This window comes from Pristiophorus japonicus, chromosome 18 (genome assembly GCF_044704955.1).
Source record: "Pristiophorus japonicus isolate sPriJap1 chromosome 18, sPriJap1.hap1, whole genome shotgun sequence".
NCBI lineage: Eukaryota > Metazoa > Chordata > Chondrichthyes > Pristiophoridae > Pristiophorus > Pristiophorus japonicus.
In genome coordinates, this window is record NC_091994.1 from 48260180 (window position 1) to 48287811 (window position 27632).

The 27632-nt window shown below is 43.5% G+C and overlaps 1 protein-coding gene across 5 annotated transcripts in view; it reads left to right on the top strand.

Annotated features, from left to right (window-relative positions):
- dpp9 (dipeptidyl-peptidase 9) overlaps positions 1-22513 on the top strand; it is a 112556-nt gene extending 90043 nt beyond the window's left edge. For all 5 annotated transcript variants that reach the window (XM_070859958.1, XM_070859959.1, XM_070859960.1 and 2 more), the window contains 6 exons: positions 4426-4571; positions 12805-12951; positions 15231-15383; positions 16289-16431; positions 19774-19885; positions 21674-22513. In XM_070859958.1, coding sequence (XP_070716059.1) covers positions 4426-4571; positions 12805-12951; positions 15231-15383; positions 16289-16431; positions 19774-19885; positions 21674-21766 — 794 coding nt within the window. In that variant the 3' untranslated portion in view covers positions 21767-22513. The remainder of the gene's footprint in view (positions 1-4425; positions 4572-12804; positions 12952-15230; positions 15384-16288; positions 16432-19773; positions 19886-21673) is intronic.
- The last annotated feature ends 5119 nt before the right edge of the window (positions 22514-27632 follow it).

Here is a 27632-nt window from a genome sequence, read left to right on the forward strand (position 1 = left end):
TTCTCGCCATACCCCTTGATCCCCCTAGTAGTAAGGACTACATCTAAATCCTTTTTGAATATATTTAGTGAATTGGTCTCAACAACTTTCTGTGGTAGAGAATTCCACAGGTTCATCACTCTCTGGGTGAAGAAGTTTCTCCTCATCTCAGTCCTAAATGGCTTACCCCTTATCCTTGGACTGTGACCCCTGGTTCTGGACTTCCCCAACATTGGGAACATTCTTCCTGCATCTAACCTGTCTAAACCCATCAAAATTTTAAACGTTTCTATGAGGTCCCCTCTCATTCTTCTGAACTCCAGTGAATACAAGCCCAGTTGATCCAGTCTTGATAGGTCAGTCCCGCCATCCCAGGAATCAGTCTGGTGAATCTACGCTGCACTCCCTCAATAGCAAGAATGTCCTTTCTCAGGTTAGGAGACCAAAACTGTACACAATACTCCAGGTGTGGCCTCACCAAGGCCCTGTACAACTGTAGCAACACCTCCCTGCCCCTGTACTCAAATCCCCTCGCTATGAAGATCAACATGCCATTTGCTTTCTTAACCGCCTGCTGTACCTGCATGCCAACCTTCAATGACTGATGTACCATGACACCCAGGTCTCGTTGCACCTCCCCTTTTCCTAATCTGTTGTAAATGTAGATAATAGTCTGTCTCTCTGTTTTTACCACCAAAGTGGATAACCTCACATTTATCCACATTATACTTCATCTGCCATGCATTTGCCCACTCACCTAACCTATCCAAGTCGCTCTACAGCCTCATAGCATCCTCCTCGCAGCTCACACTGCCACCTAATTTAGTGTCATCTGCAAATTTGGAGATACTACATTTAATCCCCTCGTCTAAATCATTAATGTACAGTGTAAACAGCTGGGGCCCCAGCACAGAACCTTGCGGTACCCCACTAGTCACCGCCTGCCATTCTGAAAAGTACCCATTTACTCCTACTCTCTGCTTCCTGTCTGACCACCAGTTCTCAATCCATGTCAGCACACTACTCCCAATCCCATGTGCTTTAACTTTGCGCATTAATCTCTTGTGTACAAATTCATTGCATCTCCCTCCAGTGGTAGAAAATTAATACTGCAGCTGTTTTTTCTAAACATACTTATACATTGTTATAGTCATTGCGGCACTGAAGGAGGCCATTTGTCCCATTGACTCCATGCCGGACTTGTACAACAGTTTCTAATTGCCCAAAGAAAGGTTCATGGGTGTGGAGCATGTGCCTACTGGCAGAAACTTAAAATAGGCTGAGCACTTCACCCCTGTGCGCTGCATAGAAATCAACATTATTCACAAATTTTGCAAATCCGTATGCTCTGCAAAAATATTTATGATGAATATAAACAGTTCTCAAGTACAGGTTGAACCTCCCTTATCCGGGACTCCCTTATCCGGAACCACCCCTCGTCTGGCACCATTCCCAGCTGCTCCGTCATGAACAAATTGAAGTCCTTCCTCGCTGCAGACTCCTGCAATCGCTGGCCTGACCCAGCGATCCACCACCCTCCCCCCAAGTAAAACGATCTCTCTGCCGCACTCCCAAGCCAGCCAGCCCCCCGATATCCCCTTGTTCCAATGTTTTAGTATGTTTAGAAAAAACAGCTGCAGTATTAATTTTCTACCACTGGAGGGAGATGCAATGAATTTATACACCGTTTTGCTGTGCCTTTACTATAAGCACAGCAGTAAGCATTAGCACCTGGTATAAACTGCTCACTTTACAGATAACCAACACATTCTGAAAATTGAAAACATGCCTCCAATTTAACGTGACCACCTCTTGTCTAGCAAAATCCCTTATCCAGCACAGGCCAGGTCCTGAGGGTGCTGGATAAGAGAGTTTCAACCTGTATATGAATGTAAAATCTGCTCTTTATTTCATTATATGAGCACTTGATGTCTCTTCTATATAAAGGGCCTCTCTTGGTTGGATGGCTGTGCGCCACTGAAGAGAATATATTAAAAATATATCTCCCAACAAATGTATAAATTAGGTAGGTTGGCCCCATAATTAGGTGCACACCACTGAGTTTTAAAATCAGTGGATTAATTGCTGAAGTGTTGGACTAACTTCCACTGTTGGTACAGGCACTTTTATTGCCTACCTATCAGGTGTTGACCTCCCACACAGCTGCTGCAGTAACTGATCTTTGAAGCTATGACTGGGATTCTGCAGCCGGTTAATTCAGTGAATAATTGAGGAAATTCAGGAAGGTGAGGTTAGGTGTAATCCCAGGTTTATGCTGAATTACCCAAGCACTAATAGGGACACTTCGATTGACCTCAGCGATCCTGGTTAGAGAGGGAAAAGTCATCTAGGTATCCTGCTCTTGATTGCAGTCCAGCAAACTCCTCTTTGAATAGCATATTTGTGAGAGTCATTTGAGGACAGTATTGGGATTGGCGATGATGGCCCCAACTGGTATTTACTGTTGGAGGATATCGTCATAGGCGGTCCCTTGAACGAGGATGACTTGCTTCCACACCAAAATGTATGAGTTCGCAAATATTTCAATGAAGGACCCGATATTCCAGTCCTGAACTCCAGGGGTGGAAGATGCCTGTGCGTGGATTTTTTTAACGTGAGGTGACTGTTGTACATTAGCCACCACAAGGGCTCGACAGAGCTAGAGTTTTATCCAGTGGTAAGGGTTAACCAGGACGACTGGAGACCTGCTCTGCTGCATGGACCTAGTGCGCAGACATATTGCAGTGTGGGCTGGCCCGTGCTGCCCCTGGGCCCTGGGTTCTTCTGGGCCTCCCTGGTAATGTACCAGTGTGCAAACCGTATCCCAGTAAGAGTCAACGCCTTACTAACTAATGAGAAGTGCATACAGATGTTGCAGAGTTCACGTGTTTTGTGTCCTGTAACTGGGAGGAAAAGAAATAAACTGATAATGCTGGCATTCCTTGGTCAGCCACTAGGTGGAGCTGCACCCCAGAGTAAGGAGTCCTGCATCCTGCCGCCCTTCAGAGGATGGCTTCGATCGAAAACACTTGCATCCAGAGCAATGATGCCCAAACTAAGGCTTGCAAGCCCTTGCCTTCTAGTCCTCAAAGCTCAAGCAACTCTGTCCTATTTCTGTTTACTTCTTACTGGTGTGTTCTGCGTGAATTTTATGGGCCTAGAATCTTGGAGAGGGCTGTTTTAACATTATTCTCTCATTGGTGGATAAATTCTAAATCCAAATATCAAAATCATGTTCATATCCATAACTTAAAATACATACAGATTAATGGAAATATTAATTTAAACGTTACATAAGTGGTCAGTGAAGACCTAAAACTCGCATTCTGGAGGACAGTTTCAAGCAGTCTAAATGAGAAGAGGGACCAACTTAAAATAAAATTAGAATGAATCTGGTTGAGCTCCTTTCTCCCTCAACCCTGAATGCAATGCCTGTTGCTCGGGTGCAGTCCCACACGCAGTGCCAGCTGCTCTACATATCTCATCCAACTCGAGATTCATTCTGTGTAAAACTGCGATGAGTGTCGGCAGGTTATACAGCTGAGCCCAATATTTATTTTGAGTGACATCCACACACATGCACTGCCAGAACACGTCATTGGCTAATGATTCAGAGCGGGAACCCTAGCTAATATTTATCTTGCCCAGCATTATCATCATAGGCAGTCCCTCGAAGCGAGGATGACTTGCTTCCATGCCAAAAAGGGATGAGTTCACAGATGTTGCAATGAAGGACCCAATATTCCAGGTCCCGAACTACATCCTGAAGGGTGGAAGATGCCTGTGCGTAGATTTTTTTAACGTGTGGTGGCTGTTGCACACCAGCCACCACACGGGCTTGACCGAGCGAGGTCTTGATCCAGTGGCAAGGATTACCCAAGACGTCTGGAGACCTGCTCTGCTGCATGGGCCTAGTGCGCGCACACATCGCAGTGTGGGCTGGCGTGCTGTCCCCGGTCCTGAACTCTCGCCTCTCCTGGGCCCCGATCACATTCCTCCACAGTCTCTCGTTGTACCTGCCCATGCTCCAATCACCGACTTGGACCTTGATGACGTCACTCTTCGCTGCCTTCGCCCTCCTGCACCAGCTCGCACTGCTCCCTTAAGTGGCCTCCACGCTGTCCAGGGGCTGCTGCACCTCCGCTTCTTTTATGGCCCCGACCTGCCGCTGGTGTTCTCACGCAGGTCAGGGCCCAGCAGAAGGGTATTGAGGTCAGTTTTAGAGCCCTAACTATCCCAATGGCTGATATCAGCTAATTCAGCAGAGACCGAGGATCTTATGGTCTCTCTCTCTCTGCTACACTGTGGTCACTGGGGGGGCTTCAGCTGAGCTTGAACAGTGCTAATGCCACTGGTACCAAAAATGGGACAAAACTTCGATAAACTGACCTGTAATCCTGCTACTTGGTAGAGTAAGTTTGAACTTTTTTCCCTTATCTTGCATAGGTTGCCCCCCTGATTACGTGCCACCTGAAATTTTCAACTTCCCCAGTAAATCTGGTTTCAAGCTGTACGGAATGTTGTATAAACCTCACAACCTGCAGCCCGCCCGCAAACACCCCACCATCCTCTTTGTTTATGGAGGGCCACAGGTAAGGCTACAAGGAGAGAGATTTTTTCCTAGTTGTAATTGCAGTAGTTGTTTTCTTTTAATTAAATAGCAAAAATGCGTGCGTTTGTGTAAGTGCAAGAAGAATTTTATATTAATGAAATAAATTTCAGGAACATTATTTATTAAAAAAAAATCATTCTATGCATTGCTGCCACAACTGGCATTTATTGCCCATCCCTAGTTGCCGTCGAGAAAATGGTGAGCTGCAGGCCGTGTAGTGAATGTACTCCCACAGTGCTGTTCGGTTAGGGAGTTCCGCGATTTCGACCCAGCAGCAATGAAAGAATGGCAATTATATGTCCAAGTTGGGTTGGTGTGTGAATTAATTTTGTCATCTAAATTATACCTTTACAGGGATGGTTTCTTGCATCTATTACGTATTAGTGACTAGTAACTGTCGTCCTCCTTTGGGATGAAGGCAAGTGGGTCTCTTTGGAGTCAAGAGTTCCAAGATGACATACCTGGCAGTAGAAGTTCATAACCAAGCCAAGTCTCTGATGCACTGACTGATCTGTTAGTCTGAGCAAGGGAGGTACACAGTACTCCATGGCACTAGACTGTTCAGAGTCTGGCTCATTAAGGGAACCGAGTTGGAATAGGTCTCTGGGGACTTCCTACGTTGCACCAGCTAAGCTTACAAGCTAGTGCCCGAATGGACAGGGTAGTCTCTACAGAACAAGTAGCTTATTTTCTACTGTTAGGCGTGTGATTTTAGCTCATTAAACTGCAGCAGTACCTCTGCGCACTGCTAATCTGCATCTCTGCTGTTTGAACTTGTGTAAGGGGTTAGGAGTATATCCTTATGGAGACTGTGTGCAGTCCATATCGGACAGTAGCTTGGTTTGGTGGCTCTTAATCGTAGTGGGTTTCTTTGCCAGTCAACACTAAATGAACAAAAAAGTTCATCCATCTTCTGTTCTGCACTTCACCCTCTGGTTTCTCCTCTTCCATCTCGCACTCTACGGCTGATGATTTATGCTGGCATATATCTGTGTGGGCTTTGATCGCTTTGAGTACCTCCCCAAAGCAGCAGCCTTTTTAATGTGTGCTCGAACAGTAGTGTAGGCAGTGAGTGTTGGAGTTCTCCCACGAGGTTTGGATGAAAGCCCTTTAACTCCATTTAATGTCATCTTTACGAGTCTCTTGCTGCCTTTATCCCCACCCGCCCTCCTCTGAGCTCTTCGGGGTCCAGTGTCCCAGCTTCAGTCACCCTCGCTGGCAATCTGCTTCAGCTATTTATCACTCAAGAAATACTCAATGGTGTATCTGTTTACACCAAATTATTAGCAAGCTTTCCTCTTCCTGGAATTATTCTGCACTGGTGTTGCATTAAATATATATTGCGAATACTTCAGATGAGGAAATGTATCGCTGGACAGTAAATAGCACTAGAGTCTTTGCGGAAGGGAGTCCAGATCGTTGACCGGCCTTCCCAATGCATGCAAATTCTGATGCAATTTTTAATCGCGTCTGGATTTTTTTGTAAGCCCGTTGATGTATATTACAGGTGCAGTTATCCACAATTGCACTCTCAACCTCCCATCCACCTAGCCTATGGCCTGCCATTCATCTGCACCATACTTCTGTAATCATTAGTTTATTCAACCACTCCCTTACCTTTATGTTATGAGCCCTTGTTCCCAGGAAAACCACCCCAGTTGTTCTTCCTGGTAAGGCCTCAATCATAGCTCCATTAAGTCCAAGATGCACAGACTTGTATCTATCGCCCAACTGGTTTAACCATCATAACTAGATCTGGTTGGACTACATCAAGCATTATTGGGCCCCCCTCTCCTCTGTCAAAACAGCTCACTACTCCACAATCATCTTGGAGAGCCAAGATAACCCCAGCTTTTTTCCGTAATCAACAATCTCTCTAAACCCCTCTGCTGTCCCTCCACACACACATTTTTCTCAACAAGACCGGGACCATCCATTAAGCTGTCTTTGTTTCGTCCCAACCGCTTTCTCCCACCCAGCCATAGCTCTGAGCCGGAGTCTTTCTCTGCTTTTGACATCCTCTTGCGCCGCCTCCGAGTTCATCTTTTCCATGAAACCCACCTCCTGCTCCTTTGATCCCATTCCTGCTAAATTGTTGACCATCCAAATTCACTTCCCGGCCCCGTGCTAGTAAATGGTTCTCCCTCCTTGCATACTGCCTCTCTTCAAAAGTGCCATTCCCCCCCCCCCACCCCAAACACACCTTCCTCCCCCCCAAAAAAAACAACCTTCAACCTCTGACTTTGCAAACTACTGCCCAACTCCAACTCCCTTTGCTTAAATCCTTGAAAAGTTGACTCCTTCAAAACCCGTAACCATCTCTCTGGTACCTCCTTCGTGATTTTGCTTCCCTTTTTTGTTCCCTTTGCACTTGGGTGGTTCTCCTAAACGTCTGATTATCACAGTTGTTCTTCTTTCAATTCAGTGTTCCTTCTTCACCTTCGACCGTAATTGATCCATCCATAAGTTGTTGAGTTCTTTGATGTAACAGAGGATGGATGAGCATAGTGCACTTAATGTATATATGGACTTTCCAAAAGGTGTTAAAGTACCACCTAATAGACTTGTTAGCAAAATCGAAGTCCATGGGATTAAAGGGGCAGTGGATATGAAATTGGCTAAGGGACCGAAAGGAGAGAGTAGTGATGAACGGTTGTGTTTCAGTCTGGAGGGAAGTATGCAATGGTGACCCCCGGGATTGGTGTTGAGGTCACTGCTTTCTTTGATAGATAATGATCTGGACTTGGGTATACAGGATATAATTTCAATGTTTGCAGATGACGCAAAACTCAGAAATGTAGTAAACCATGAGGAGGACATACAGACTAGTGAAATGGGCAGACACATGACAGTTGAAATTTAACAAGTGTAAATTGATTCATTCTGGCAGGAAGAATGAGGAGAGGAAATATAAAATAAATGGTACAATTTTAAAGGAAATGCAGGAACAGGGAGACTTGCGTACACAAGTCTTTGAAGATGGCATGACAAGTTAGGAAGCCTAAAATGCATCGATTTTATAAATAGGCATCGAGTATAAAAGGAAGGCAGTTATGCTAAACCTTTATAAAACACTGATTATGCCCTAGCGGATTATTGTGGCCAATTCTGCGCACCACACTTTAGGAAGGATGTCAAGGCCATAGAGAGGGTACAGATTTACTAGCATGATACCAGAGATAAAATACTTCTACACGGTGAGACTGGAGATACTACGGTCATTTTCCAGATGGCTGGGTGCAGCAAGGATCAGTGCTTGGGCCTCGGCTATTTACAACCTATATCAATCACTTGGATGAGGGGACCGAGTGTAATATATCCAAGTTTACTGATGATACAAAGCTAGTTGGAAAGTAAGCTGTCAGGAGGATGCAAGTGGATATAGACTGGTTAAGTGGTTGGGCAAGAAGGTGGCAGATGGAGTATAATGTGGGGAAGTGTCAACATCTCGCCTTTGGTAAGAAGAACAGAAAAGCAGAATATTTTTAAAAGGTGAGAGACTAATTAATATTGGTATTCAGAGGGATTTGGGTGTCCTCATATATGAATCACTCGCATGCAATTAGGAAGGCAAATGGAACGTTGGCCTTTATTGCAAGGGAGTTGGAGTTTAAGAGTAAGGAAGTCTTGCTGCAATTATATAGAACTTTCGTGTAATGTTCCCTGTTAGCTGCTCTTTGTTCTGCGTGGCTTGTTTCTTTTAATGTGCGGCCCCTTTAAATTTCTGTGCGTGCAGGGTATTTGTAGGTCTTGACATCCTTCCTAAACGTGGACAGGTTAAGTGAGTGGGCAAATGCATGGCAGATGCAATATAATATGGTTAAGTGTGAGGGTATCCACTTTGGTGGCAAAAACAGAAAGGCAGATTATTATCTGAATGGTGACAGATTAGTAAAAGGGGAGATGCAACGAGACCTGGGTGTCATGGTACATCAGTCATTGAAAGTAGACATGCAGGTACAGCAAGCAGTTAAGAAAGCAAATGGCATGTTGGCCTTCATAGCAAGAGGATTTGAGTATAGGAGCAGGGAGGTCTTGCTGCAATTGTACAGGGCCTTGGTGAGACCACACAGTGAGTATTGTGTGCAGTTTTGGTCTCCTAATCTGAGGAAGGACATTCTTGCTATTGAAGGAGTGCAGCGAAGGTTCACCAGACTGATTCCTGGGATGGCTGGACTGTCATATGAAGAGAGACTGTATCTACTAGGCTTATATTCATTGGAATTCAGAAGAATGAGAGGGGATCTCATAGAAACATATAAAATTCTGTCGGGATTGGACAGGCTAGATGCAGGAAGAATGTTCCCGATGTTGGGGAAGTCCAGAACCAGGGGTCACAGTCTAAGGATAAGGGGTAAGCCATTTAGGACCGAGATGAGGAGAAACTTTTTCACCGAGAATTGTGAACCTATGGAATTTTCTACCACAGAAAGTTGTTGAGGCCAGTTCGCCAGTTCGTTGGATGTATTCAAAGGGGAGTTAGATGTGGCCCTTACGGCTAAAGGGATAAGGGGGTATGGAGAGAAGGCAGGAGTGGGGACTGAAGTTGCATGATCAACCATGATCATATTGAATGGTGGTGCAGGCTCGAAGGGCCGAATGGCCTGTTCCTGCACCTATTTTCTATGTCAAGTGTGGTGCCCAGAATTGGCCGCAATAATCCAGATCAGTGGCCTACATGGCACCTTTGAGATTATTGCGCAGACAAGCGGCCGCGCACCTAGGGGGAACATTGCTTTGGTGAGACCACACCTGGAGTACTGTATACAGTTTTGGTGGTCTTGTCCGAGGAAGGGTATCCATCATCATCATCATCATCATAGGCGGTCCCTCGTATCGAGGCTTACTTGCTTCCACTCCAAAAAGGGATGGGATGAGTTCACAGGCGTTGCAATACAGAACCTAATATTCCAGGCCCCGAATTACATCCTGAAGGTTGGAAGATGCCTGTGCGTGGATTTTTTTAACGTGTGGTGGCTGTTGCACACCAACCACCACACGGGTTTGACAGAGCTAGGTCTTGGTCCAGTGACAAAGATTAACCAAGACGACTGGAGACCAGCTCTGCTGCATGGACCTAGTGCGCACACATTGCAGTGTGAGCTGGCCCGTGCTGCCCCTAAGCCCTCGCCTCTTCTGCGCTGTAACTCACGCCTCTCCTGGGCCCCGATCACATCGCTCCTGCGCCGCGACCTCGCTCAATCCAAGTTGCCCTCCTGAATCGGCTCGCGAAGGGTATACTTACCTTAGAGAGGGTGCAACAAAGGCTCACTAGATTGATTCCTGGGATGAGGGGGCTGTCCTATGAGCAGAGATTGTGTAGAATGGACCTAGACTCTGGAATTTCGAAGAATGAGAGGTAACCTCATTGAATCATGCAAGAATCTAAAGGGGATTGACAGGGTAGAATAGGCGTTTCGAAGAATGAGTGGTGATTTCATCGAAATGTATAGAATTCTTGGAGGGCTTGACAGGGTAGATGCTGAAGGGCTGTTTCCCCTGGCTGGAGAGTCTAGAACTAAGGGGCATCGTCTCAAGGTAAAGGGTCGGCCATTTAGGACTGAGATGAGCAATTTCTTACTGAAAACGTTGAATCTTTGGAATTCTTTACTCTCCAGAGAGTTGTGGATGCTGCATCGTTGATTATATTCAAGATCAATAGATTTATGGGCACTAAGGGAATCGGGATAGGATAGGAAAATGTTGATATAGATCATCAGCCATGATCTTATTGAACAGCAGAACAGGCTCAATGGGCTGTATGGCCTACTGTTCCTTCTATTATGTTCTTATCATGGGGTTGTTCTCCTTTGAGCAATGAAGTTTAAGGGGAGATTTGATAGAGGCATTCAAAATCTTGAAGGGTTTGATGGAGTAAATAAGCAGAAACTGTTTCCAGCGGCAGAAGGGTGGTTAACCGAAGGATACAAATTTACGGTAATCGGCGGAAGAAATGTTTTTTTACGCAGCAAGTTATGATCTGGAATGCACTGCCTGAAAGGGTGGTAGAAGCAGATTCAATAATAACTTTCAAAAGGGAATTTGATAAATACTTAAAAAGGAAAGAATTTGCCAGGGCTATGGGGCAAGAGCAGGGGAGTAGGACTAATTAGGTAACTCTTTCAAAGAGCTGACACGATGGGCTGAATGGCTGCCTTCTGTGCTATGTCATTCTGTGATTCTAAGTTTGGTTTTGTCTGTGCTGTACATCATAAAACTCTAGGGTAGCAGTCGCTTTGAGTTTTACCTCCCTATAAAATTTGCCTGGTTGTGCTGAAACTCGCTTGTTTTCATGACAGGATTTTAGGAATCCCAGAGTGGAGCTGTCCCACCTGCCAAACAGGTGATCTGCTCAGGAAGTGTTGCCCAAGAAGAGCCTGACCAATCTCCATCCTCCCTCTTAAGATGTGTAGAGCTTTCTGGCTGTCTCTTCCCACCCCTCCCACATACTACCCAGCTGAGGTTAAGATTGGATGGTGTGAACATGAATTTTGCCACTTTGTGTCTTAGCCGATGTACCTCACCAGCTTTATGATGGGCTATACTGTAAACGTAGTAATGTACCAACAAATACATGCACACTTTGTACAGGCAAAAAAGGGTAAAACACTCTGCTGCTCCTGGCGCACACATTATGAAATCGCACATTCCCAGTTGGCAATCTTGTGTCCATTAAAGTTAAATAAAAGGAAATCACCGGCTGGAAATCTGCTCTTTTGCAGAATGCGATCCTGGCTCACGTCAGTATCTGGAGCAGTGGAACTTTTACCTCCAAGTGCACGCACAAAAAAAATTCTAAGTAAAGGGAAAGCAATTCTAATGAGTTGGCATTTCATTTGAAATTGTTTAAATGGGATGTTTGTTCATTGGCCCTCCCCAATGTTGAAGCTTAAGTTTTAGATCTAATGTTAAAGGCTGCCTGTGAGGAGGTGGTTCTGAAATCTGTGATGCCACGAACCTAGTCTCCAGCTCACTTGTCCTTCTGGATGTTATTGGTGAAAGCACAAAAGGATTTAATTTCCTCTCTGTGCCATTTGTATTAAATGGGCTACTGATAAAATATTGCAGGTAGGAATTTAACACAAACACATTAACCAGTCTGCAGATTGAATGAAACTCCACTTGGCCTGCTCCAAGACTGTATGAGACACCATTGTAACAGCTTAGAGAATGTGGTCATTCCCTTTCCTTTTCTCTCACCACGCACTCCTCCCCCACAAACACATTTATTTTAATGTTGAGGTTTTGGAAAGGTTTACAGTTCACTTTTTAAAGATTTCTCGGTTAAGTTCAGTGGGAGTTCAGGTCCTGTACAGCTGCAACAACAAAATGTTTGCATTTAGTTTGTTAAATTGATTAAAAATGTGTGATCTCAGCCTGTGAAACACTTCATTTCAGAAAGTGCTAAGTTGCACCTTTTGCACGTTGGCCATTTAGAGTTCCTGTTCGTTCTGTGGGAACGGTAGAATGGTGGTTTATGTTACTGGACTAGCAACAGATTATTAGTCCAGAAGTCTGGAGATGCGAGTTCAAATCCCACCACGGCAACTGGGAGATTTAAATTCAGTTAATTAAATAAAATCTGGCATTAAAAAGCTAGCATCAGTAATGGTGATTGTCGTAAAAACCCATCTGGTTCACTTATGTCCTTTAGGAAAGGAAACCTGGTGCCCTTACCTGGTCTGGCCTATATGCGACTCCAGACCCACTGCCCTCTGATATGGCCTAGCAAGCCACTCAGTTGTAGCAAACCGCTGTGACAAAGTCAGCACTGCAGGACTACCTTCAAACGGACTGCAGCGGTTCAAGAAGGCGGTTCATCACCACCTTCTCGAGGGCAATTAGGAATGGGTAATAAATGCCGGCCTTGCCAGCGACGCCACATCCCAGGAATGAATAAAAAGAAACAAACAGGCTGTTGGGGTGCAAGTGCAGTATATTGTGGCTGCTCTTCAGGGAGTGTCAGTAAGCTTTTCAATCATCACAGCCAACCTCAACCTTAATCCTGTCATTGTTCGACATCCACATGGATGCCTTTAAGCGGGTTACTGTAAAGCAGCCAAGTGAGGAATCTGGGGCCAATGTCTCGGTTTGAGATTGGATGGCGCACTTATCAATAGAGCCATTAGCAGAGCTCCTCCAGTTTCTTTTAACATCTTCACTCACCTGGTTACTGAAGATATTGACTGGAATTTGTTTCCTTGTTCATGTAGGTGCAGCTGGTGAACAACTCGTTCAAGGGAATAAAGTACCTGAGGCTGAATACGCTGGCGTCTCTTGGCTATGCAGTGGTGGTGATCGATGGCAGGGGTTCCTGCCAGCGAGGTCTTTTGTTCGAAGGTGCCCTCAAAAACAAAATGGTATTATCCCTTTTACCATAGCAGTTTTAAAGTGGCATCTAATTAAACATGCCTATACCCACCATGTTCTTCTTCTAGTCTGAAGAACTTGATATATTGGGGGAAAAAAAGCTCTCAACTTCTTTCCCTCCTCTTGGGTAGGCACTGGGGTGCAGGTACCACAGACACTAGTTGTTTGTGTGCGATCCTTAATGTTGAGTGCTGCTCGTCTATTTAATCCTGGAAGTCAGCTCACATTTTACTTCAAAGATGTGACATGTTCTGACATATCTCACACTTTATAAAAAAAAAAAGTGCTCAATGTTCAAATGGGTTTGTAATCTGTCTAACTCATTGTAATCGTAACTATTATTCCTGTAATTTTCCTGGTGCCAATAGCTCTGACTCTAAGCCACCTCCTGAGATGTGATCTGTAAGTTTCTGGTCCAGAGTTTTCTCTGTGGTACCTTAAGTGCTGAACTGCTGGGTATAATACATTGATTAGTTGCCATTAGGATATCATATCTAATTTTTTTCACAAACTGTGCAAAGGTAGGCAAATAAGAGTATTAGATAGCAGTCACAGTCTGACTGAAAGCTTATTTCCCCATAAAACAAGATTATTTCAGGAGTGTGACAGACAAATAACTCGAGCACCCAGTTGACTGTCAAAATTGACCATTATATACTGCTTTGTATCGATGTTTCTGTTTATCAAGAGGTGAATTTCTCTCCCAACCTGATATTTCAGCTGGAATTTGGCCAAGTTAAGTGCTTTATATCAGATTCTTCACCCATAACTTCAAACGTACTGTTGTTGATGCATATTTCATTTTGATGTGCAGTGATAGCCAGTTAATTGCTTTGTAACTGGAGTAAATGTGTTCTCTGCTGCACAAAGAAAGGAGGTGGAGATTTTTAATTGCCCCCTCCCTCCCGCCCACATTGTTTCTGTGGATATGTTGTGCTGCTCAAGGTGACTATACCAGATCTGGGGATTAGAAATGTTTCCAGAACAGCCAGCTCATGTCTGTCCCAAGCACACCCAGGTCAGTACAGGATGCCTAGATGCAAAATAAAGCTCTGTGTCTACTCAACCCAACAACGTGCCGTCGCTCCAGCTTCTAAGCATTGCACCAATGTGACTGTTTTTCATTTCCCAACTAATAATCCTATGGCTAAATTAGCGGCAATTTTTATAGTGTGGGCCATGTCATTAGGAACTAGGCCGACATTGCCGTAACTTTATACTTGCGACTTAAAGCCAGGACACAGATGACTTTCATCTGATCTGACTAGGGTGGATTTCAACTCTTGTCCTAATTTTTCTACTTCATCGATTTGTGTCTCCCAGCACCTAATAAGGCAAGGATATGGTCTGCTCTGAGGTCTCGGCAGCATTATAACTACCACCATCAAGGGATGTGTGAGAGTGGACTTGGGGTGTCTATCCACTGCTTGCTGGCAAGCATTATTGCATGAAGGCATGATTGGGACAGCTTATCACATAAATAAGTATCAAGTTCCCAGCAATGTATGTGCTAGCCTTGTTTTGCTGGATTTTGCAATGGGTAATCCAAGATGCTGTTCTTTTAGTTTGCCCAAATCAGAAACCATGACATCAGCTTGGGGCTGAAAGGGTCAAGGAAGAGTAATATTTGCCCCACCAAGCTTGTACCTCTAGTAATCAAACTCACCTAGCCTGGCATCCAATGAACATTTTGAACTCGCCTAATCACAAAGATAAATAGAGATGAGCGAGGCCATTCGGCCCATCTAGTGCAACCTTTCATAGAATTCTAAATCCTAACCTCACCGGGTAGGTAATTCTAAGCATTCATCACCCTCCCGAAGTTTGCTTTGAATTAACTTTTCACTTATTTAGGTTTATGGCTCTAGTTCCACATGGCTGACTCACTATAAATTAACATTCGCTAATCTTGTATTTTCAATTTCCCTGTGACTGCTACTATTGCATTGTAAATACACTAATCCTGCTAAATAAATATTTTGGGGAGATAAATCTTGTTCAATTAAACCAAACAAAACTCCTCTTCAGTGTCCCCATTATTCTTAGAACATAAAATGAATCCCTGCTCCTCAGTGTCCCTACCTAAGCCCTGATACCATTTTCCACCTAAGAGGACAAGCAGGTCATCTGCTCCCATCTCGGTGCTAATGCTCATTAAGTCATATAGAAGTGACCGTGTTACGTTTTTACTCTAAGGTCGTCTTCTCCTAGGTGTGGAACTCTGTAATTACGCAATCCTTTCATCTCCATTTTCTCCCCTCCTCCACAGGGCCAGGTAGAGATTGAAGATCAGGTGGAGGGGCTGCAGTGGGTCGCGGAGAAATATGGCTTTGTTGATCTAAACCGAGTTGCCATCCATGGCTGGTCATATGGAGGTTTCCTCTCCCTCATGGGTTTGATCCACAAGCCCAAAATCTTCAAGGTAATGAAAGCATCAGTGAAATTGATTGGATGAATGATGTTTAAAAACTTTCAACCTTTTTATTTAAAAGCAGGATAAAATGACATCTGGGACCAGTTGCGGAGTAGATTGCTCATGTTCATGGATTGGTGCAACTAAACTTGGCCATGGAATCCTAGATGAAATTCCTTTTCATCACTCTTCCAAATTTGCATGCATAGATTATCACATGGTGATGGATCCCTTTTGTCAGCATTGATTTCAACCTCCTATTTTAGTGTAATTTTACTGTTTAGAAAGTTGAAACCTTATTGTGTCCATTAATAAGGAAAGAGAATACATTTTTTTAAATATTCGTTCATGGGATGTGGGTGTTGCTGGCAAGGCTAGCATTTATTGCCCATCCCTAATTGTCCTGAGAAGGTAGTGGTGAGCCACCTTCTTGAACCGCTGCCATCCATGTGGTGAAGGTTGTCCCAGTGATGTTATGGAGGGAGTTCCAGGATTTTGACCCAGCGACGATGAAGGAACAGCACTGTACTGGAACAGCTTGGCTAGTTCTGGACCACAAGTCTTCAGCATGACAGTTGGGGCCCATAGCGTTTGCTGTATCCACTGCGCTCAGCCGTTTCTTGATATCACATGGAGTGAATCGAATTGGCTGAAGACTGGCTTCTGTGATGGTGGGGAGGAGGCCGATATGGATCACCCACTTGGCACTTCTGGCTGAAGATGGTTGCAAACACTTCAGTCTTGTCTTTTGCACTCGCCTGCTGGGCTACGCCATCATTGGGGGTGGGGATATTCATGGAGCCTCAACTGCATACTGCCATTTGGTGATTACATCCATAGTCACAAAGGTAACTTCTATCTATATGCTGCTGATAGTACCCAAATATATAAAAGGATATCTTGATATCTTGCAGGTTGCTGTAGCTGGTGCACCAGTCACAGTCTGGATGGCCTACGACACTGGTTACACTGAGCGTTATATGGACGTCCCAGAGAGTAATCAACAGGGTTATGAAGCCGGTTCAGTGGCGCTACATGTTGATAAACTACCAAATGAGTGAGTAATATAGTTGTTTCTCAAAGCAGCAAGCTACGTTACATAGAATTACAGCACAGAAACAGGCCATTCGCCCAACAGGCCTATGCAGGTGTTTACACCCCATACAAGCCTCCTCCTACCCCTCAACATCTAACTCTATCAGCATAACTTTGTATTCTTTTCTCTGTCATGTGTTTATCAAGCCTCCCCTTAAATGCATCACAAGTTGTTCCCCATTACATGGGGCATGTAAATGCTAACAATTGGTAGGAGTGTGTTCAGTTTAATATTTATGACTAGTACTGTTTCTAATGCTGTGGGATGATTCATTCCATCATGTTGACGCACTTGTGGTAACTTTGAATTGTAGATTGCAAGAAGTGACTTCGATTCCGATTTCAGACACATTATCTCTGCTCCCCTACAGGAAGTATTTGTTTAGATTTTAAAAAATACCCACAAATACAAGAAATCCGACAAAGACAAAATGTCGGAAGCCTGTCGGCATCTAAAAAGATTGGTGTCCATTAAACAACCTTTCATTCAAAGTGGGGGGGAGGTGAAAGAAAAGCAGACAGACTGGCTTTAAAAATAAAAAGGGGGGGTGGGGGGAGACCAACTGGTGAAGCAAATATACAAGCACTATAACTAAAAGGTTTAATACAGTGAACATTGTTTAAGTTAGAGGTGAAAAGTGCTGATGATGCATAGAGGATGTCTCACTTAGACTGAGTGCATTTAAAGATGAATTAAAAATGACCCCAAAGTGGAAGGAATATGAGTGGAATTGAATAAAATTATTAGATTAGGAGTTTTTATTGACTGTTGAGTAACATCCAGCCTCACCCTGTCCTCATTCAGACAATGTAGGTTGAATGTTAGTGGTACAGCCCACATTCTCCCAATGCCCACAGCAGCTGTGACTCCAATAAGCTTAAGGTAATTCTAAGGTATTTAGCTTCCACCTTTTCATAGAAACATAGAAAATAGTGCAGGAGTAGGCCATTCGGGCCTTCGAGCCTGCACCACCATTCAATATGATCATGACTGATCATGCAACTTCAGTACCCCATTCCTGCTTTCTCTCCATCCCCCTTGATCCCTTTAGCCATAAGGGCCACATCTAACTCCCTTTTGAATATATCTAATGAACTGGCCTCAATAACTTTCTGCGGTAGAGAATTCCACAGGTTCACAACTCTGAGTGAAGAAGTTTCTCCTCATCTCGGTCCTATATGGCTTACCCCTTATCCTTAGACTGCGACCCCTGGTTCTGGACTTCCCCAACATAGGGAACATTCTTCCTGCATCTGACCTATCCAATCCCGTCAGAATTTTATGTTTCTATGAGATCCCCCTTCATTCTTCTAAATTCCAGTGAATATAAGCCTAGTCGATCCAGTCTTTCTTCATATGTCAGTCCTGCCCTCCTGGGAATCAGTCTGGTGAACCTTCGCTGCACTCACTAGCAAGAATGTCCTTCCTCAGATTAGGAGACCAAAACTGTACACAATATTCAAGGTGTGGCCTCACCAAGGCCCTGTACAATTGCAGTAAGACCTCCCTGCTCCTATACTCAACTCCTCTCGCTATGAAGGCCAACATGCTATTTGCTGCCTTCACCGCCTGCTGTACCTGCATGCACCGACACCCAGGTCTCGTTGCACCTCCCCTTTTCCTAATCTGTCACCATTCAGATAATCTGCCTCCCTGTTTTTGCCACCAAAGTGGATACCCTCACACTTAACCACATTATACTGCATCTGCCATGCATTTGCCCACTCACCTAACCTGTCCAAGTCACCCTGCAGTCTCTTAGCATCCTCCTCACAGCTCTCACTGCCACCCAGCTTAGTGTCATCTGCAAACTTGGAGATATTATTTTCAATTCCTTCGTCGAAATCATTAATGAATATTGTAAATAGCTGGGGGCAGCACTGAACCTTGCGGTATCCCACTAGTCACTGCCTGCCATTCTGAAAAGGACCCGTTTATTCCTACTCTTCCTGTCTGCCTTAATTTTGCACACTAATCTCTTGTGTAGGACTTTGTGAAAAGCCTTTTGAAAGTCTAAATACATCACATTCACTGGTTCTCCCTTATCCACTCTGCTAGTTACATCCTCAAAATTCTAGAAGATTTGTCAAGCATGATTTCCCTTTCATAAATCCATGCTGACTTGAACCGATCCTGTCATTGCTTTTCATATCCCTTATGGCAATATAAAGCCCAATGTTAATTGGATTATGGCCACAATAAATCCATACATCATCTGAGTTGCCTTATCAATTAGTTGGTTAGCAATTCCTCGAACTGAGAAAAGTGTTATCGTGCATGGTATGTAGGAGAGGGGATGGAATACACGAATGTTACAGCACACTCGGCTTTCCATGGTGTCATGATGCCCAACAGGGTACCAGGCTCTGCACTACCTGTCGTCCTTGACTCATTTGTGGAGAGCAAGTACCATCTGAAATACAGAAGAGTGAGGATCTTAGTTCCAAGTTTGAGCCATTTTTCTAACTTAGTGAAATAAGGTTTTTATTTCAAGTCTAAAGTAATTGGAATTTGATATCAATCATTCAGATCACAAGCTACCTGATATCTGGACCTTTAGTGTGTTAGGGGTGATATTTAATGGAACTTGATCGGAGTTGTGTTTACAATTTATAAAGGATTCATGGAATTAAATCTTTACTGCTGAAGATTTGTTAATAATCACTGCAATCCCCAAGCTCAGTCTTTTAGATTGATTGAGACTGTCTCATTCTGTACATCTGTATATTTGGTCACATTCATAGAGCAAATTCACATAAGAGCTTTTAAGAGTAAATGAGTTTTTGAGGGAGGCAGAGGTACAATATGGATTTGTTCTGATTAGACAAAGCTAATGTGACTATATTGTAAATGAGTACTTTGAATTGTCTGTGGATACCAGACAACAAATCAATGTATAATAGCAAGAGAAGATCGATTTGACAGCAGAGTAATTACCCAAACTCAACCTTTGCTTTGGGCCCTGGTATTACCTGGTGACCCAGCTAACCTCTGGCTGAATGAGTCTTAACCACCGTTAGCTGGGTTGCTCAACATGGCTCCACGCAGTACTTTGTCTCCATGGAGAGATTGAAAAGATGATACTGTACTTGCACTGCCTCCTGCTGATTGTCTACAGAATAGCATTAATAGTTGGTTGTGGAAAAACCTTGTAGCCTGGGCCACCCTGGCCACAGGAGGATGTTTGCTGATGAACAGCGCCCAACAAGGAGCCAAATTTAGAAGGCAAAGAACAGTCGTTTTGGGTTCATTTTGCCTTTTGTTCATCGTTGTGATGCTTGCTTGCTTTCTTCATCCATCCAGGCCCAACCGTTTGCTGATTCTGCATGGATTTTTAGATGAAAATGTGCACTTTTTCCACACAAATTTCTTAGTATCGCAACTAATCAGAGCCGGAAAGCCATATCAGCTTCAGGTAAGCTAACATTTTGTGACCAACTAACTTGGTTACTTTAACATGAATATCACTTCATTCAATGATTATATAATACCAGCAGTTTGTTTTTTGCAGATCCAATTTCTAGATCTCTAAAATATGACTAATTATTTCAAATCAAACAGTTGAGATCCGAGTGTCCAGTAAGATTTTTCAAAGCAGCAAACCAGCCCAGCACCCTAGAAATGTGCATGCCACAATGCGCATTGAAGCTATCTAATAACCGGCATGAGATAGAAGCCCTTGCCCCTGTAATCTTGTTAGTTCCAGTCCAATGAAAGCATTCATTCTGGAGTGTAAACACAGGCAGAATTTGAATCCAAACAAGTGTGAAAATAGCTGCTCCAGAACATGCTATTGCCCCTGAATCTGTCCTGAAGATGTTGACGTTCCCCAGGTGCTGGTCACCTTTCAGTTACTCGCCCAAGTGGCTACTCTTCAAGTGTGAGCCGTTCGATCTTGGATGGCTATCCCAGCTGTGCCCAGTCTATGATGTTTATACACACACACGAGTTTCCAGTAGTGGTTGCTGGATAGTAATCGGGTCACAGTCTCAGGATACCGGGTAGGAAATTTAGGACCAAGATGAGAGAAACTTTTTCACTCCGAGGGTGGTGAACCTGTGGAATTCTCTACCACAGAAGGTTGTGGAGGCCGAGTCACTGAATATATTTAAGAGGGAGATAGATTTCTAGAAACAAGACATCAAGAGTTATGGGGAAAAAGCGGGAATATGGTGTTGAGATAGAGGATCAGCCATGATCATATTGAATGGCAGTGCAGACTCGAAGGGCCGAATGGCCGCCTACTGCTCCTATTTTCTATATTTCTATGATTTTCCCCATACCTAGCGGTGCAGAAACCAAATATAATGTCCCTTGGCTGAGATCAGCTAACGTAACATAAACTGGGGATCAAATCTGGGATCTTGGTGTTCTGTGTGACTTGTTACTCGAGCCAGCTGGTGTATTGGCAGAAGTCCAGGTGTGGCTTTGTTCCCAGTTTGACTGGCGACACCAACTCCATTTGCTTTTCTGTCAGTAGTGCAGATCTGTGGAAGATTATTATTGGATTGCCTTTGCATTCTTTTCCTCTGTATAAATGTTTGAAAGCCTGTTAGGAAACCAAAGGAAGTGCTTGAATTGTATCTGTATACCTCATTATTTTAGCATTTTCTCCCCCACACCCCCGCCAAATGTACCATCCCAACTAATTGTTAGCAAAAGACACCCAATAAAGGCAAGTGACAGTTTGGGATTGAAAGTGACTACTTTTAGTGGCGGATTGGTCTATAGATACTGGCATTTGCTACCTTCCTGTGTGAACCATATTCACAGACTTTTTGGCCATGGTATGCATCACAGCCAAGCCTGATCCCAGCTTTTGTCTGATGTCTACTTGCACCTTCTAACCAGAGTTCCTTTCTAGTACTTGAATGGGATCCTTGACAGATTTTTACCTCCCGAATCCAGGAGGAAAACTTTGGTGCCCTGGCTGCTGTACTGGAACTGCTAATCAAACCTGGGACCTTCTGGCTTGTTGCTACATCGGGCCCTGTCTTCATCCACTAAGCCATCAGGGAAGCTAGGAAAATGATTTTAATCTTGGCTGAGCTTGGAATTTTGACTTCCCTCCAAGGATTGGGAATTTCAAAGCTGCCTTTGAGGGGTCCTATACCTGTGAACTTAATTCTGATCTCGCCAGCTGCAAGTAGTGTTCCAATGTTACCATGCTTTGCAAATAACCGAATGTTGTCTGTTGCTGCAGATTTATCCCAATGAAAGACACAGTATTCGCTGCCCTGAGTCTGGAGAGCACTATGAGATAATGCTGCTACACTTCCTTCAGGAATACCTCTGAGAAAAGAATGAGCGACAATTAAGAAACGAAAGAAATGTTTTTAAAACGGTGCTGATATTCGGTCCCTGGTGACTTGCTTTTTGTCAAACAACGTATTTCACCTCCCCCCATGCCCAACCCCTTCCCCCAATAAATACTTGGTCCTAACTACACCAGTTTAGCATTTTCTTTGCAACTTTACCTGAGCAAAGAGGGGGTACTACACTGATCCCACTAAATTTGGTTTTAAACTGTGATTTGAAAAGACTCAAACCTAACATTCTCATACTTTGGTTTAATTTACATAAATGTTAACGGTACAGTGTGGAATCGAAGTTAATTCACCTACACTGTACACTGGCATTGATTTCAGCTTTTGTACATGCCTTGAAAATTGCACGATGGTAGGGAGAAAAAGAGCAGATTAAAGCCAAATGATCTCTGCTTCAAAAGACGTGTCCAAACGTGCTGCTGTGAATTTGACGTACCACGTTGCAAAAAAAACGCTTCAGTTGTTTCGGTTAGCAGCCGTGTTTCTGAAATGCATCCCCATAGGAACTTGGTTTCTCATCATCATTCAGTAAAAGACTTGAGTTTTAATCTCTGCAAGCTGCACCACCCAAGGAGTGTGTTTCAGGGCAGGAGCCAACTACAACTTTGCTGAGTATTCAAAGTGCGTATTATTAAAAGAAAATATTTTTATGGATTCTTATTCTTTTATAATGAGTGTATGGCATTGTAACTCATTAAAATAATTGTAACGCTTAATTCAGTGTGTGTTATTTCTCAAACTATCTTTGCCAGTTTTCTGCCTTTCTCTCCTGAAGACGTCAACCCTGCTGGGCTGCAGTTGCACAGATGCTGGTTGTCCTCTGGTACCTCGCCCAAGTGGCTGTTCTTCTGTGGAGGGAATCACACACGAGTGCAGTCCTGTCCTTGTCCAATAGCAATAATAATAAAACCAGATTATCTGGTCGTTATCACATTACTGTCGCGTTTCCCCACATTACAACAGCGACTACACTCCAAAAGTACTTCATTGGCTGTAAAGCCCTTTGAGACATCTGGTAGTCGTGAAAGGCGCTATATTTCTTTACTTGCATTTTTATAGTGCCTTTACATATTACGATATCTAATGGCATTGCGGAGGTACAAGGGAACGAGGAGTCAATGGATAGTGACTGAGCGAGTTTTCTTTCTACACAGAAGTCCAACATCACTGCATTCAGTTGTAATACCGCAACTGAAAGCGGCTAACTCAGCAGAGACCAAGTCTGGGAGCTGGGACTGTGAGATCTGAGTGGCTTAGTACCTCAGTAAGCAAAGCCTTTCACCAGTAAATCTACGTTATATGTTTCTGTTAAAATGGATGCATTGAATATCAATGCATTTTGTATAGTACGATCTCTTACACAGCAGCCCTATTGAAAGTCTTGCAACTAAACAACCGTTGACTAATTTTAGTGCTTTGACATAATTGTTCATATTTTCAATGTGGTAGAACGGGCAGGTTCATTTGATAACTAGACCCTAAAATCTTAACTTCAGTCATAAAACTGGCTTGCTTTACAGGAGGAAGGAGACTGAAGGAGGAAGGAGTGCTACAGATTTGAGATCATGGGAAAGGATAAAGTAGAGCAGGAAACTAAAGGCTCAATATGAGCACAGACTATAAGAGTATGAGTGGACATTAAACTTTAATTTGACATGAAACTTGTGACATTTTCCCCCAATTGGATTGATTGTTGCTCTTCCTGTGCTTCAGGTATGTGCTGAATGTCATTCTGGAGTTGGGTGTTAAGTCAAGATTTACTAATTTGAAATTGTGATAGATCTATATGATAATTTAGTGGACGGCAGTGCAAGTTGGCTCCCTTTCTATGTGCATGCGCGCACTCCAATGGAATGCCTTCAGGGAGAGCTGCCTGCTTGGTTGACTTGAGTATGTTATGAGAAGAGTACTGGAATAGGTGACAAGCTGCTGATAAAACAACTATGACTGGCAAGTACTTTAACCAATTGATGGTCACTTATGCTGCAATGGGATTTGAGCATTTTTGTATATTGAACATTTAGTTGGTATCGTTTTATGGGGAAAATAACCAAACTGATCATGTGTAACACACCAGCAAGATTAAAGAGTAAGATAAACGACTAGATTTCACTCCTATCCCAATGCAGCCAGCATAACTCCAGCAATAACTTCTCTTCCTGCTCACACACTTGTCACCACTAGAATTCCCCCAAGCCCATAGGATTTATTCCTTTCTCTTCCTCATCTGCATACTGCCCCTTTAGTGATGGAATCTGCAGGCATGGCGCTCCATATGTCTGCTGTTGAAACTCAGCTCCACCTCATCAGCACTTCCCTCACCCATACACCCACCTCAGTGCTGTTAGTCTGCCACCTGACATGTCATGGATGTGCCAAAATTCTCTCCAATTAGAAAGTCTGGAACCACCATTTTTGGCTCCTGACATGAACTTTGCTACCTTGCCAATGTTTCCATTCCTGGTATTTGCTTTGGGCTGAATAAGGACATAAAAACCATTGTGTCCTGTTCGATCCAGAGTTGTTTCAAACTCCACATTTCTTCAACTGCTAAATTTCACTCCTGTCGCATCGTTAACCTTCGCACCGACTTCAGCCCATTGCTGCCAAAACCCATGATCCACACTTCCGTCACCTCCGGAATTAATTTCTCCAATATCATCCTTCCTGTCCTCTCATCCTGCTCCCTCCAAAACTCTTAACTCGTTCAAACCTCTGTCACCTGTTTTGTATCTTTCACTACCTCCTCATCCGTCAGCCCCCATGACTGACCTACACTGGCTCCCTGTACCCTCTAATGCGTTAAGTTTAAATTCATCAAACTGCTCCATTACCTTTCCACGCTACTGGTTGGAGCATTACAACTCTTCCCCCACCTGTTGGTCTTCCAATTCTAACCTTCTGTGACCTGCCTTCACTCTGCCATTGCTGGCAGTAAATTCTACCCCCTCCTTCCCTTGTCCCATTATTGGTATCAGTGAACCTCCACTCCCATTTGATAACACCTCCTTCCTCCTCCCCCCCCCCCCCCCCCCCCCCCCACACACACACACACATGTCATTAACCCACTACTGGTGTCTATATTTCCCTCTTTATCCCACTATTGGTGGCAGTGCAACCACACTCTTTCTCCCCTGAACCCTCCCCCCACCCCCACTGTGTTTACCTACAAGCAACTGAGACTACATTCCAAAAAATAATTAATTGGATGTGAAATGCTTTGGGCTCTCCCAAGGCTGTGAAAGATGATGCATAAATGTAAATCTATCTTTCTTCACCAGGTATTGCACTATTTTTCTCTGAAATACTTGAGTTTAATGAGAACACAATGCTACAGATAGTCAACAGAAACTTCAGTTACAGAGTGAGTGTTGATGGCTTGAATAACTTACAAATTACTTAGTAGTAAACTCTTAGATCCTTCGCGAGGCAATGGAAGGACATTAAAAGATCAAAAGGACGTGCGGATAGTTAAGTAAAGGCATGAAATAACCCATATTTCAACAACATCTTTTGTGGTATTTTTGAAGTCCCGCTGTTACATTTTGTCCGGATATAAATTATTTATATTAATTATTTGGGATGGAGTCTTAAATTTTTTAAAAAGCAAATGTTCACTAATAGCTGAGGGTTGCTTATTAAATCTACTTGTTTTGAGCCATAATACAAATTGTCCAATCTGATAATTACTTGGTCACATGTCAGCTTTGGTTTCCTGCCACAGTCGATTCCTTTCTGGTTAGTCTGTCTTATTTTCCAGTGTTTTGGTTTGGCAGTGATGCATATAATTCAGTCTGAAAGCTTCTAGTTTTGCAGCAGTTTGCTCATAATTTTTTTTAAAGAATCACTTTCAAGAGGGACAGAGCAGTGTAATGGCTTCGACCCTGTTATTACCTTTTGGGGAGCTGTTGAAATTCATATCTCCTTCCCCCCACCCACCCCTTCAATCTTTTTCTGTTCTGATTCTCCTCTTAAAACTTGAGCCTTGGTTCCAAATCCTGTTTTGTACATCATCTCTGAACCCACTCGAATGTATCTACTTCCTTTTTAAAGAAGGATGCCCAAAATTTTGCACAGTATTTCCACATGTAGACTCATTGGAGATTTGAGGTTAGAATAATTTGGTTTGCCTTATGCATCTCAAGAATATTTAGCTATAACAGGAGAAAGAAGATGGAAAGGGACGGAAGTGATCCAGATTTTTGAAATGCCAAGATGTAAACAGGTTATTTCGGTTATGAGCATAGGTTTAAACCTAACAAGTGTGAAGTAAAACTGGAAGTTCTTAAATTACAAGAGGCCAACTTTCTAAGTATATTTTTCCAGAACGAAGGTACGGAAGCGAGTTTGGCCTAAAGTGGAGTTCGACACATGCAGAATAGACCTGAACTGCAAGATCAGGCAGGTAACTGAGAATAACCTCAAATGAATTAATTACCATAAGAGTACAATGCTGATTAGGAATCACACTAGTCACGTGTGTAGAATAATGTCATATTCTAACTCTGCAAAGTATCCAGGAATGTATATACATGGAGTGTTGAGGTGTGTTACACAAGGACCAGCTGCATGCATTCTGCAACATAAGAACTAGGAGTTGGAGTAGGTCATACGGTCCCTCGAGCCTGTTCCATTATTTAATACGATCATGGCTGATCCAATCATGGACTCTGGTCCACTTCCCTGTCCACTCTCCATAATCCCTTATTCCTTTATCGTTTAAGAAACTGTCTATCACTGTCTTAAATTTATTCAATGTCTCAGCTTCCACAGCTCTGAGCCAATGAATTCCACAGATCCACAACCTTCAGAAGAAATTTCTCATCTCAGTTTTAAATGGGTGGCCCCTTATTCTAAGATTATGCCCTCTAGTTCTAGTCTCCCCTATCAGTGAAAACATCCTCTCTGCATCCACCTTGTCAAGCCCCCTCATAATCTTATACATTAAAATAAAATCACCTCTTCTTCTGAATTCCAATGAGTAGAGGCCCAACCTACTCAACCTTTCTTCGTAAGTCAACCCCCTCATCTCCAGAATCAACCTTGTGAACCTTCTCGGAATTGCCTCCAAAACAAGTATATCCTTTCGTAAATATGGAAACCAAAACTGCATGCAACATTCCAGATGTGGCCTCACCAATACCCTGTACAACTGTAGCAAGACTTCCCTGCTTTTATACTCCATCCCCTTTGCAATAAAAGCCAAGATTTAATTGGCTGCCTTAATCACTTGCTGTACCTGCATACTAACCTTTTGTTTCATGCACAAGTACCCCCAGGTCCTGCTGTACTGCAGCACTTCGCAATCTTTCTACATTTAATTTGATTCTTTTCTGCCAAAGTGCATGACCTCACACTTTCCAACATTATACTCCATCTGCCAAATTTTTGTCCTCACACATTGCTTTTCCTCCCATCTTTGTATCGTCAACAAACTTGGCTACGTTGCACTCATTCCCTTCCTCCAAGTTGCTAATATAGATTGTAAATAGTTGAGGTCCCAGCACTGATCCCTGCGACACCCCACTAGTTGCTGATTGCCAACCCGAGAATGAACCATTTATCCCTACTCTCTTCTGTTCATTACAGGGGGAGGAAAGATTTCCCAGACACGTTGTGGCGGTTGGTCACCCGACAGATAAGAATACTGAAGCAGATGAAGGGAAGTGGGTGATATCCTGTGGATTTGGGTAGATGAGCAGATGGGAAGAATAATTACAAGAAAACCTCCGTGGGTCTGAACTTGTCCTATAAATATATATACATTTTACATCTAAGAACAATAGTGGAGGCAGAAGGGGATGTAATCAAGTGCCACTCCATGGAGCAATGGA